Source organism: Sarcophilus harrisii, chromosome 3 (genome assembly GCF_902635505.1).
Source record: "Sarcophilus harrisii chromosome 3, mSarHar1.11, whole genome shotgun sequence".
Taxonomy (NCBI): domain Eukaryota; kingdom Metazoa; phylum Chordata; class Mammalia; order Dasyuromorphia; family Dasyuridae; genus Sarcophilus; species Sarcophilus harrisii.
The window spans coordinates 536,410,449-536,424,570 of NC_045428.1; the positions used below are offsets into that span (position 1 = coordinate 536,410,449).

Sequence of the window (14,122 nt, forward strand, 5' to 3'; positions counted from 1 at the left end):
TGGGAGATTGTCAGTATTAAGAGTCCTCTACAGCTGAGCAGAGACCACTCATCTCCTCCTTTCTCCATTCTCACATCCGTTGTCTCCACACAGAAACGGGACACATCAGACTCCAGGCAATCCCCACAGCCCAAGGTCATGGGCTCTCCAGAACGGAGACATCACCCCCATCGCAGGCTGGCACCGCACTTCATTGTCCCTCCTGTAGTCTGTCATTTCACTCCTCTGTCTCCAGGCTCCAGCCACAACTAGGAATGACAGAGCCATCCCTCTTGTGGAACACCACCTTCCCCCGCCCAGCTTCCTTCCTGCTCACAGGCATCCCAGGACTGGGCACCATGCATGCCTGGCTCTCCTTGCCCTTCAGCTCCATGTACCTGCTGGCTCTCCTGGGCAATGCGATTCTGCTGGCGGTGGTGAAGGCAGACAAGACCCTGCACCAGCCCATGTTTCTCCTTCTGGCTGCCCTGGCTGCCACTGACCTGGGTCTGGCCTCCTCGGTGGCCCCCGGGCTGCTGGCCATCCTGTGGCTGGGGCCCCAGCCCGTCCCCTATGCTGCCTGCCTGGCCCAAATGTTCTTTGTCCATGCCCTGACTGCCATGGAGTCAGGCGTGCTGCTGGCCATGGCCTGTGACCGTGCAGTGGCCGTGGGGAAACCGCTGCGCTACCCCATCCTGATAACAGGTGCCCGCGTGGGTTGGGTAGCCATGGCACTGGGGCTGCGGGCTGTGGCCATCGTGGTGCCCTTTCCATTGCTGGTGGCCCGCTTCAAGCATTTCCGGATGAGGACCGTGGCCCATGCTTACTGTGAACATATGGCAGTGGTGGAGCTGGTGGCTGGCAACACAAGGGCCAACAACCTCTATGGGCTGGCGCTGTCTCTAGCAGTATCGGGCGTGGATGTGATGGGCATTGCAGGCTCCTATGGGCTCATTGCCCACACTGTGCTGAGGCTGCCCACCCGGGAGGCCCGGGCCAAGGCTTTTGGAACCTGCAGCTCTCACATCTGTGTCATTCTGGCCTTCTACGTGCCCGGGCTCTTCTCCTACCTCACCCACAGATTTGGCCGAAGAACGGTCCCTCGCCCCGTGCACATTCTCCTCTCAAACATCTACCTGCTGCTGCCCCCATCCCTCAATCCCCTCATCTACGGTGCCCGCACCAAACAGATCCGGGACAGGATCCTCACATTCTTCACACCCTGGAAGGGTCACCCTGGATAGGATGCCAGGAGTCTGGGCAGGAGATATCTGCCCACTGGCCCTCACCTCCATCAGCCATCAAATCAAGAAGCATTCACTCCTCACGGGTGACCTGCAGGGTTCCATGACTTACCCACAAACAAGTCTGAGCTTTTGCCTAGTTCTCACTGGATGCCTCTTTTGAAAACTGTCTCTGGACTCGATTGTCCCAGGAAACCTTCCCAGTTATTCATTCTTCCCCCATCCTCAGGTAGTAAAGGCTTTCTTTTCAGATCACAATGCAATAAAAACTACATTCAACAAAAAGTTAGGGGTAAATAGACCAAAAAGTAATTGGAAACTAAACAATCTCATCTTAAAGAATGATTGGGTGAAACAGCAAATTATAGATACAATTAATAATTTCATTCAAGATAATGACAACGAAGAGATGTCATACCAAAATTTGTGGGATGCAGCCAAAGTGGTAATAAGAGGAAATTTTATATCCTTAGAGGCTTACTTGAATAAAACAGAGAAAGAGAAGATTAATGAATTGGGCTTGCAAATAAAAAACTAAAAAAAAGACCAAATTAAGAAACCCCAATCAAATACTAAATTTGAAATTCTAAAATTAAAAGGAGAAATTAATAATATTGAAAGTAAAAATACATTAACAATTAATAAAATAAGAGTTGGTTTATGAAAAGCCAAAAAATAGATAACCTTTGGAAACCTGATTAAAAAAGGAGGAGGAAATGAAATTAGTAGTCTTAAAAATGAAAAGGGAGAACTTTCCACCAATGAAGAGTAAATTGGAGAAATAATAAGGAGTTATTTTGCCCAACTTTATACCAATAAATTTGATAACCTAAGTGAAATGGATGACTACCTCCAGCTTGAATAGTCCCATTTCAGAAAAAGAAATAGACCAGGCTATTAATTAACTCTCTAAGAAAAATGCCCAGGACCAGATTTTACATAAAATTCTATCAAACATTTAAAGAACAATTGGCCCCAATGCTTATAAAATTTGATAAAAATAGGGAATGAAGGAGTCCTACCAAATTCTTTTGACACAGACATGGTACTGATACCTAAACCAGGTAGGTTGAAAACAGAAAAAGAAAATTTAGACCAATCTCCCTAATGAATATTGATGCAAAATCTTAAATAAGAAATTAGCAAAAAGACTAAGAAAAAATCATCCCCAGGATTCCTATGATCAAGTAGGATTTATACCAGGAATATCAGGTTGGTTCAATATTAAGAAAACTATCAATATAATTGGCCAATTAATAACCAAATTAACAAAACCCATGATCGTCTCCAATAGATGCAGAAAAGCATTTGATAAAATCTAGCATTCTATTAAAAAACATTGAGATATAGGAAAAATGGACTTTTCCTTAAAAATAATCAGCAGCATCTATTTAAAACCATCAGTTTAATCATATGTAATGGGGAAAAAACTGCAACCATTCCGTAATATCAGGAAAAAAGGCTGCCCACTATCACCATCACTATTCAATATTGTAAAAATGCTAGCTTTGGCAATAAGAGTTGAAAAGAGATTAAAGGAATTAGAGTAGGCAATGAGGAAACCAAATTATCACTCTTTGCTGATGATATGATGGTATACTTAGAGAACCCCAGAGATTCCACTAAAAAGTTATTAGAAATAATCTTAATAAATAATAATCTTTGCTAAATAACTTTAGCAAAGTTGCAGGATACAAAATAAACCCACATAAATCATCAGCATTCTTATATATATAACAAAACCAACAGTCAGAGTTACAAAGAAAATTCCATTTAAAGAACTACTGATAGTATAAAATACTTAGGAATCTATCTGCCAAGGGAAAATCAGAAACTTTATGAGCAAAATTACAAACCACTTTTTACACAAATTAAGTGTGATCTAACTAATTGGAAAAATATTAAATGCTCTTGGATAGGGCGAGCAAATATAATAAAGATTACAATACTACCTAAACTAATCCATTTGTTTAGCGCTATATCAATCAGACTCCCAAAAAACTATTTTAATGGCCTAGAAAAAATAACAACACAATTCATATGAAAAAAAAAGGTCAAGAATTTCAAGGGAATTAATGAAAAAAAAAAATCAAATGAAGGTGGCTTAGCTGTACCAGATCTAAAACTATATTATAGAGCAACAGTTACCAAAACCATTTGGTATTGGCTAAGGAATAGATCAGTTGATCAGTGGAATAGGTTAGGTTCAAGGGACAAAACAGTCAACAACTATAGCAAACTAGTGTTTGACAAACTCAAAGACCCCAGCTTTTGGGATAAGAACTTACTGTTTGACAAAAATTGCTGGGAAAATTGGAAACTAATATGGCAGAAACTAGGCATTGATCCACATTTAACACCGTAAACCAAGATAAGATCAAAATGGGTTCATGACCTACGCATAAAGAATGAAATTATTAATAAATTAGAGGAACACAGGATAGTTTACCTCTCAGACCTGTGAAAGAGGAAGGAATTTATGACCAAAGAAGAACTAGAGATCATTACTGATCACAAAATAGAAAATTTCAACTATACCAAACTGAAAAGTATTTGTACAAACAAAACTAATGCAGACAAGATTAGAAGGAAAGCAATAAACTGGGAAAATATTTTTACAGTCAAAAGTTCTGATAAAGGCCTCATTTCCAAAATATATAGAGAATTGACTCTAATTTATAAAAAATCAAGCCATTATCCAATTCATAAATGGTCAAAAGATATGAACAGACAATTCTCAGATGAAGAAATTGAAACTATTTCTAGCCATATGAAAAGATGCTCCAAGTCATTATTAATCAGAGAAATTCAAATTAAGACAACTCTGAGATACCACTATACACCTATCAGACTGGCTAGAATGACAGGGAAAGATAATGCGGAATATTGGAAGGGATGTGGGAAAACAGGGACGCTAATACATTGTAGGTGGAATTGTGAATACATCCAACCATTCTGGAAAGTAGTTTGGAACTATGCTCAAAAAGTTATCCAACTGTGCATACCCTTTGATCCAGCAGTGTTACTACTGGGCTTATATCCCAACAGATCATAAAGAAGGGAAAGGGACCTGTATGTGCACAAATGTTTGTGGCAGCCCTCTTTGTAGTGGCTAGAAACTGGAAACTGAGTGGATGCCCATCAATTGGAGAATGGCTGAATAAACTGTGGTATATGAATATTATGGAATATAATTGTTCTGTAAGAAATGACCAACAGGAAGATTTCAGAAAGGCCTGGAGAGACTTACATGAACTGATGCTGAGTGAAATGAGCAGGGCCAGGAGATCATTATATACTTCAACAACAATACTATATAATGACCAAATCTGATGGACTTGGCCATCCTCAGCAATGAGATCAACCAAATCATTTCCAATGGAGCAGTAATGAACTGAACCAGCTATGCCCAGCGAAAGAACTCTGGGAGATGACTAAAAACCATTACATTGAATTCCCAATCCCTATATTTTTGCCCACCTGCATTTTTGATTTCCTTCACAAGCTAATTGCACAATATTTCAGAGTCCGATTCTTTTTGTATAGCAAAATAACGGTTTGGTCATGTATACTTATTGTGTATCTAATTTATATTTTAATATATTTAACATCTACTGGTCAACCTGCCATCTGGGGGAGGGGGTGGGGGGAAGGAGGGGGAAAATTGGAACAAGAGGTTTGGCAATTGTCAATGTTGTAAAGTTACTCATACATATAACCTGTAAATAAAAGGCTATTAAATTTAAAAAAAAAAAAAAGTTCATTAAAACAGACAAGGAATTACATATTCTATCACCTCACAGACTACTGTAGTGATCAAATACCTAATTATATATAGAATGCAACATTCAAAAATACATGCATATCCAGAATACACAGGAATCAATCAAAAACAACAATAAGGGCTAATTAAAAAATGAAACTCGCTAGCTACAATAATAACACTATCTATAGGCTTATCTATAAAGTATAACTAATCTATAGGGATTAGAAGATATGTAAAATTGACAAAATTACTATGTCATGAACATAACAGAGTCAAATGAATATAATAATAAAATACAAAAAAGAATACTCATGTACAATTTTAATATGCAGCTTTATTCAAGACATTTCACACTGATACCTTAATATCTGTATAGCTATTTTTTCAGTTTTATTTGTACTATCATAATTCAATATAATGAATAGTCTGATAGATTTAGTTTTCCTGTCACCAAATGATCTCTCTGTTCCTATAACAGAGCTAATAATTGGCAATCAGGATCATTAAAGGCTTCTGTGTCTATATCTGGGCTGGTGTGTCAGTTGGTTACTGGTATATTCCTGTTCTGTGAGTTGAATCTGTATCCTAGGTGTCTCTGTAGCAATTTGGAGCAGAGTAAGCATTGCCTCTAGGTTCAATTTTCCAATCCTGAAATAAGGCACACAATCTTTATTGGATGCATCATTTGACCTACCCACAGGTAGGTCAGAAAGTCTTGTACAAGTGGTACTCATTCTATTTTTCTAAAGTGTCCAGCACTTCTCTCCACTTGCTCATTAGAAAGTTGAACCCGTTTTTCTGTAAGGAATAGATGACTGTTCTAAACAGTTGTGAGAGAGGCCTCTACGTAATAATAGACAATATTTATATAATCCCTACATTGGCCCAATTTACTCCTACCACTAGCCTTATAAATTGACCATGCTCAGGCTATTATCTCTAATTTATCTTAATATTCAAATGCAACAATTATACTAGTGTTCTTAGCAAGATCTAAATTGTTCTATAACAAGAGAGTAGCATTATTGGAATACAAAGCGGAGTCTATTACCATTAACATTAAACTACTTTTTAGCACTGACATTCTAAGATGATAACAATGATGATGATGATGATGGCAATGACAATGATGATGAGAGCTGGTGGTTTATATAGTGCCTTCAAGGTGTACAAAGTACTTTACATGTGTTAATTTATTGATTCTTACAACAGCCTTGTGAAGTACTCTCTCTTTGCCCCTATTTTACTAAGATGAGGAAACTCAAGACAGAGAAAGATTAAGGCACCTGTTCAGGATTTTGCAATATATATATATATATATATATATATATATATATATATTAGGAAGGATTTGAACTAAGAGCTTTCTTTCTTTCTCCAAATCCTGAAATCAATCCATTAACTGCCCTTATCAATGTTCTAGATATATATCCTAAGATCCCATCCCACTGACATATGCAATGTGTTTTAAGCTGGATGATTCCAGCTCCAACAGGTTACACTGTTTTAAAATACCTTCCAACTCTAACATTCTATATTTTAGGCTTTCTACCAGCTCTGAAATGCTACATATTAAAAACCCCTTCTAGGGCAGATAGGTGGCATAGTGGATAGAATGGGTAATCAAAAAGACCTGAATTTAAATCATCTCCGGCAGTAGCTGTGTAATCCTGGAGAAGTCCGTTAACCCTGTTTCTCTCTTTCCTCATCTGTAAAAGGAGCTGGAGAATGAAGTTGCAAATCAATCCAGGGTCTTTGCAAAGAAAAACTCAAAAAGGGATCACACAGGAAAAGACAATGACAAATATTGGAGGGAATGTGGGAAAACTGGAACACTGATGCATTGTTGGTGGAGTTGTGAATGGATCCAACCATTCTGGAGAGCAATTTGGAACTATGCTCAAAAAGTTATCAAACTGTACATACTCTTTGACCCAACAGTGCTACTACTGGGCTTATACCCCAAAGAGATATTAAAGAACGGAAAGGGACCCACATGTGTAAAAATGTTTGTGGCAGCCCTTTCTATAGTGGCAAGAAACTGGAAACTGAATGTATGCCCATCAATTGGAGAATGACTGAATAAGTTATATTACATGAATGTTATGGTATATTATTGTTCTATAAGAAATGACCAGCAGGATGAATACAGAGAGGCTTGGAGAGATTTACATGAACTGATACTGAGTGAAATGAGCAGAAACAAGAGATCATTGTACACAGCAACAATACTGTATGAGGATTAATTCTGATGTATGTGGCTCTCTTCAACAATGAGAGGATCCAATTGATCTATAATGAACAAAACCAGCTTCGCCCAGAGAAAGAACACTGGGAAATCAGTGTGGACCATAGCATAGCATTTCCACTCCTTCTGTTATTGTCTGCTTACATTTTTGTTTTCCTTCTCACGTTATTTTTACCTTCTTTCTAAATCTGATTTTTCTTGTGTAGCAAGATGACTGTATAAATATGTGATACATATATTGTATTTAACATCTACTTTAACATATTTAACATGTATTGGACTATCTGCCATCTAAGGGAGGGGTTGAGGGGAAGGAGGGAAAAAGTTGGACAGAAGGTTTTGCAAGGGTCAATGTTGAAAAACTACCCATGCATATGTTTTGTAAATAAAAAGCTATAATAAAAAAAAGGGGGGGGGGTCACAAAGAAGCAGATGTGACTGAAAACAGCTGAATTGAACCATATGCTAGGCACTGTGTTTTACAAATTGTATTTAATCCTCACAATAACTCTGAGTAGATGCACATTTTACAGATGGTCCCACTATCAGTGTCTAAGTCTAGATTTGAGGAGGGCAAATTTGTTTTTGTTTTGTTTTGTTTTTTTGTTAAGGCAGTTGAGGTTAAATAACTTGCCCAGGGTCACACAGTTAGAAAGTGTTAAGTTTCTGAAACCAGATTTGAACTCAGCTCCTTCTGACTTCAAGGCTGGTCCTCTATCCACTGTGCCACCTAGCTGCCCCTCTAAGTCTAGATTTGAACTGAGAAAGATGAGTATTTCTAACTCCAGGGTCAGTGCTTTACTCACTTCACTAACTAGCTGCCTATATTCCCTCTCAATAACTTTATAAAGTTTTCCATAAAGTTAGTTAACTTGTAATCTCTTGAATACTAAGATTTCTCAAAAGAACCCTGTCTCCTTATTTCTTATAGTATCCTACTAGAATTTTGAATGGAATAGGATTAATATCTAGTGATCACTGAAGAGTCTGAACATACCAGAGCCATAATATCTACTTTCCTATTGAAACCAACAACTACCTTGGGGAATTTAAACTTCACCTAGAAATATTACAGATTATGAATATTCTTTATCACTCAAACCACCAAATCTAAGCCTTATCATAGACTTTAATGTTATTTTACCCAAACGTGTCATAAAAATTTTGGGAAATGATAGAAACTTAAAATCCACTATCTAGGACAGCATTGCAGTCTGCATTCTAAATTTTTATCATCACCTCTGCATGAGATCTTATGAGTCCAGATGAAACTGGACCATAAGGAATTGATAATGAAATCAATATGACTATCCTTAAGGATCACTATTACCTCCTTCTCTGGCATCATTCCTGTTTCCTGGAGTTGGATCAGAAGATTTTTACTTCTACATGACCAATGTTACCTTCCCTTTCCTAAATAGTCCTAAGTAGGACTATCTTATTATCCACAAGTCTAAAGAAATATAGATCTGTTACTCTGATGAACACTTGATGAAGGCAATCTTCTACCAGACTTTTGTGACTTCCATTCCCTCAGTCTTCTCTGTGAAGAGCAGGATTGTGCACTGCTCCATCTCTCACCTAATCATCTTATATTCCATCTGCATCTACACTTAGCCCTGATGATACTATTATCTTTATTAGCTTCTATAACTCAAGATGACTGGAGATGGCCCTGGATGAAATGGGAGACCTAGGCCTTTCTAACTAAAGTCTTCCACAGTTTTCAGGTTGGCTGAGGCCGCATCTATTCAGTGATTAAGGGTAGGTTGCAACTGAGGCAAAAAATATCATCTTCAGTCTAGTCCAAAAAAACCTAAATAAACTGGACCCGTATGGCTCTGGAAGGGAAAGTGACCCTACAGCTTCTTAGAGCCACAGATAAGTTTTGGGTGATGGTGGACACCAAAGGATGAGCAGATGGGAAAATTAGGATCCACTCCCTTCAAACATCTCAATTAACGTTTGTATACATTCATGCCAGGTAACATTTGAACTTGTCTCTATAAGGTTACTCACTGCCACTGTCCCTGAATCCTATTTGCCTCCATTTCCTCATCTATAAAATGAGCTAGAAAAGGAAATGGGAAATCACTCCAGTATTTTTGCCAAAACCTCAAATGGGGTCATGAAGTCAGAAATGACTGAAAGCAGAAAAACACAAGTAGTTATCTTCCTTATCTCTGTCAACTCTTTATTATGTCTGACTCAGAAACTTTCACTCCTGCCTATGCTCACCATATCTCTCAATATTGTCTTCCTGGAGACATGATTCACATCAAGAGAAAAATGCTCATTTTAGTTCTATGTTATCTTATCTACCACAAGAAGTATGGCCTCAGCCTTACTTATAGATATGGTAGAATTCCTGGCTTTAATTGTGATATTCAGTCTCCCTATAAGACTGCCTCTTTTCATTAGAAGGCTTACCATTTCTTTAAGCAATTACTCCCTCTCAGAGGATGAAGTAATGTGGAATTCCCAGGAATAACTCAATTCTTCAGGCATATGTCCACGGTCAAAATTCACAAGCAAGACTAGAAAAATTTGCTGAGTTGTCTCACCTGCCTTACCATCTATGACCTTGAGTTCACACTATTCTAATCCTTTCCTTTTTCTTTCCAAAATGCTTAAAATGTCCTCTTGTTAAAGTCCATTTCATTTCAGAAACCCTCGACACTTTTAGACTGCAAAAATAAGACAGTACCTCTCAATCACCTTAGTTGCTTTCTTTTCTATATATTGTTCTACAGATAATCACCTTAAAACAAAAATATTAATATAATAAAGGAGTATTCAGTTTTGTAGCAAAAATAACCTATTGGAGTAATATAATTGAATTATTAATAAACTATATTGTTTAATATAATAGGAAAAATCTCCTTTGTCTTCTTGTTCCTTTCTGAACAATTTTTTGTTTTCTTCTAGGTTTTTCTTAATTATTTTTCTTTTCTTCCTTCTTTTTTCTTTCTTCTTTTTCCTTCCCTTTCTTCCTTCTTTCTTTATTCCTTTCTTCTTTCTCCTTTTTTCTTTGTTCATTCTTTCTTTCCTTTTTTCTTCCCCTCCTTCTCTTCCTTCCTTCTTAGTATTCTATAAAGCTGAGGCAATAATTTCATCTATCTCCATTCTCATCTTCCTTTTCTCCCCATAGGAACCAGATATCTCAAAACTAAGCATTCCCACAGCCCAAAGTCATAGATTCTCCCAAGCTGAGACTAATCTCTCAACCCAGCAGTCTCAGTCCAGCATCTCTCCTCTAATTCTCCCTTTATTTCCTCTAACTTTAGCCTCCTGCCACAAACAGGGATGAAAGAGCAGACTCTGCTGTCTAATACTAACTTCCTCTACCCAGCTTCCTTCCTGTTGATGGGCATCCTAGGATTGGGCACCATGAAAACCTGGTGTTTTCTCCCTCTTGGATTTCCCCTGTATTATTGTGCTGATGCCTTTTTGTGGTTTAGAGTTTCCTTTATAAAGCATAGAGAGAAGCAAGATTACTGTATTACTTATCCAGGAAAATTCAAATTTAATGTAATATCTTAATCAACCAATAGATGGCATTCTATTTGAGCTACCCTAGCCTCTTCTATCTTTCTGAAACATTCACAAGGAAAAGTCACTTTCTAATAAATAGGCTGTAGTTTTCCTGTTGGTTGCAAGAAGGTACTCAATCCTGTGCCAGAGTTATTTTTCTCCCACTCACATCATGGTAGATGGACTTCTCCATCACTTGGCTCAAAAGTAACTTTTTTTTTTTTTGTTAACCCCTCACTGGTTCAGATCAATTGATTCTGTGGAATTAATAGAATATTGTTAAACATTAAAATATCAAGCCCACTATTTGTCTCAGAAGCCTATTATCTATCTAAAAGATCCTTCCCTATATATATCTTCCATTATCTCAGATGACTTCCCACTAAATTCAAGGTTTAGACATTTAAGCGTGTTTTTAAATGCTATATATATATATATATCCTCTCTACCAAAGCTCATAAATGTCCTACCAAATCATCCTTGCAGAGGACAAAGTACTTCTCAAGCAACCTGAAACCTGTAAAGAAAAGTAATAGCAAAGGAGTTATTGACCCTACAATGCATTCACAGAACTGAGAAGAGCAAATTTGCCCAGTTCATCACGCTGGAGGCAAACAGGTGTCATTGATGGCTGCCAGGTCTCAGCTGGTAGTGCTCAATGCTGACTTGGCTCTATTCCTGTCAGGGTCAGCTACCTCTTCCTACATCCTGCTCCTGACACTCCTGACACTGCAGACTTCTGTCTCCACCTCAGCCTCTAACACCATCAACTCAAAAGTTATGAATGAAGGAGTCCTACCAAATTCCTTCTATGACACAGACATGGTACTGATACCTAAACCAGGTAAGTTGAAAACAGAAAAAGAAAATTATAGACCAATCTCCCTAATGAAAATTGATGATAAAATCTTAAATAAAATATTAGCAAAAAGACTACAGAAAATCATCCCCAGGATAATTCACCATGATCAAATAGGATTTATACCAGGAATGCAGGGCTGATTCAATATTAGGAAAACTATCAGTATAATTGGCCATATTAATAACCAAATTAACAAAAACCATATGATCATGTCAATAGATGCAGAAAAAGCATTTGATAAAATCCAACATCCATTCCTATTAAAAACACTTGAGAGTATAGGAATAAATGGACTTTTCCTCAAAAGTTATAACCTCAAAGTGAGAGGCTGAGAGAAAACACATAAGATGCAGAGTTTTCTTTTAAATGGTGTCTATTCCTTGTCCCACAAAAATCAAGTCAGCTAGCATTTATTAAGTATCTACTGAGTGTCAGCCACTGTGCTGAGTCCTAGGTCTCAAAGAGCTCCTAGTCTAATGAAGGGAACATAATTTGCAAACAATTATGTATGCATCTATGTACACATCTATATGTGTATCTGTGTGTATATATGTATATATTATATTGTATATGTATATATGTACATATGTATATATGTATATATTATATATGATATTGTTATTTCTATTTTGTGTAAAACATAAATATGATATATAATATCCAAAACATTTTATATATATATATATATGTGTGTGTGTGTGTGTGTATGCATATGTATATATATGGGTTTAGTATAATAACAGAGGGAAGACTCTAAGATTACAAGGAATCAGGAAAGACTTCCTATAGAAAATGGGATTTTAGCTGAACTTGAAGTAATCGAGGGAATCCAGAAGGCTAATGTGAGGAGGGAAAGTTCTTCAGGCAAGGTTAGGAAAATGCCCTGAGTCTGGGGATGGAATATCTAGTGGAGGAACAAAAGCTGTGTCACTAGGTTGCAGAGTAGGTGGAAGGGATTAAGGTGTAGGAAGTCTGGAAAGATAGGAGGTAACCAGGTTATGAAGGTCTTTAAAAGCCAAAAGAAGGTTTTATATTTTATTCTGAAGGTAAGAAGGAGCCACTAGAGTTCATTTAATTGGGGGTGGAGGTGATGTAGTCAAACCCGGATTTTAAAAAGATCAACTTGACAGGTAGAGGGAGGAGACTTGAGTCAGGAAGATCAATAAAGGTAAGGTGATCAGGATCTGGACCAGTGTTTGCAGTTTCAAGAAAGAAGGGGAGTAGATAGATAGAACGAAGAGAAGGGGGGAGGGGAAGAGGGTGAGAGGGAAAGAGAGAAAGGGAGGGAAGGAGACAGAGATAGAGAAGAAAAAGAAGAGGGGGAGAGGAATGGGGAGGGAGAGAATGGTTTGCAAAGATAATATCAGGACTTGGCAAAAGATTGTATATAGTAGATAAGAGAGTGTGAGGATTTGAGAATGACACTTAGGTTGTGAGTCAGAGTGACTAAAAGGATATTGGTACCCTCAATAATAACAGGAAATTTAGGAGGAGAGGAGGGGTTTGGGGACAAAGGTAATGAGTTCAATTTCAGACATTTGAATTAAGGTACATAAGGAACATCAAATTTGAAATGTCTAATAGGTAGTTGGAAATGTGATACTTAAGGTCAGGAAAGTTTGGGACTGGACAAGTAGATCTAAGAGCCATCTACATAGAGACAATACTTAAGACCATGGGAGCTAATGAGATCACCGAGTGAAATAGTATAGAGGGAGACAGCCTTTGAGGACCCCTGGGGTTAGTAAATGGAATGTGGATGAAGATCTAACAAATGAGACAGAGAAGTGGTCAGACAAATAAGAGTAGAACCAGGGCAGAATAATGTCCTGAAATATTACAGAGAAGAAATTACCACAGAGATGAGGGTAACTGACAGTGTCAAAAGCTGCAGAGAGATCAGAAAGGATGAACAGGCTAGATGAGGATAAACCAATCACAAGAATAATAAACCTTGGTCTGCATAGCCCCATAGGACAGAGCTCAAGGCAAAGGCTATCATACTCTCAAATTTAGAGAAATAACATCCAGGGTACTGAAAAAAAATGGCAGCAGAGATGATTACTAAACCATCTCAGTGATCTTCTAAAGATCGTGCAAAATGGGAAAGGAACTTTAGGAACTTTAAAGGAACTGTAACTTTAAGGAAAAAGGAAAGGAAAGGGAAAAGAGAAGAGGTAAAGGGGACGGGGAGGAAACAAAAGAATAGTAGAGAGGAAAGGACAGGACAGGATAGGAGAGAAGGGGAAAGGACAGAAGAAGGGAGGGGAGAGGAGGGAAAAGGCTTATGTTTATGGAGCCACATGGGGCCTCAGGATTTATCTAGTTCAACAAACCTTCTCATTTTATGGATGATACTCAAACAGAATTTTGATGACCACCCTTTTGGGGATATTATAGAGAGCAAAGGAAGGCAAGAAAGAATTTTAAATTCTAAAATTTGTCATTAAAGAGATGAACAGTAAAGAGCAATGGTGATCTCAAAAAAG

At 37.8% G+C, this 14,122-nt stretch overlaps 1 protein-coding gene across 1 annotated transcript; it reads left to right on the forward strand.

The window, feature by feature from the left end:
* Positions 1-205: 205 nt before the first annotated feature.
* Positions 206-1,223, forward strand: LOC100919684 (olfactory receptor 52W1). The gene has a single exon (XM_012547367.3). It carries the CDS (start codon positions 255-257, stop codon positions 1,221-1,223), a length of 969 nt encoding a protein of 322 aa, XP_012402821.3. The 5' UTR covers positions 206-254.
* The last annotated feature ends 12,899 nt before the right edge of the window (positions 1,224-14,122 follow it).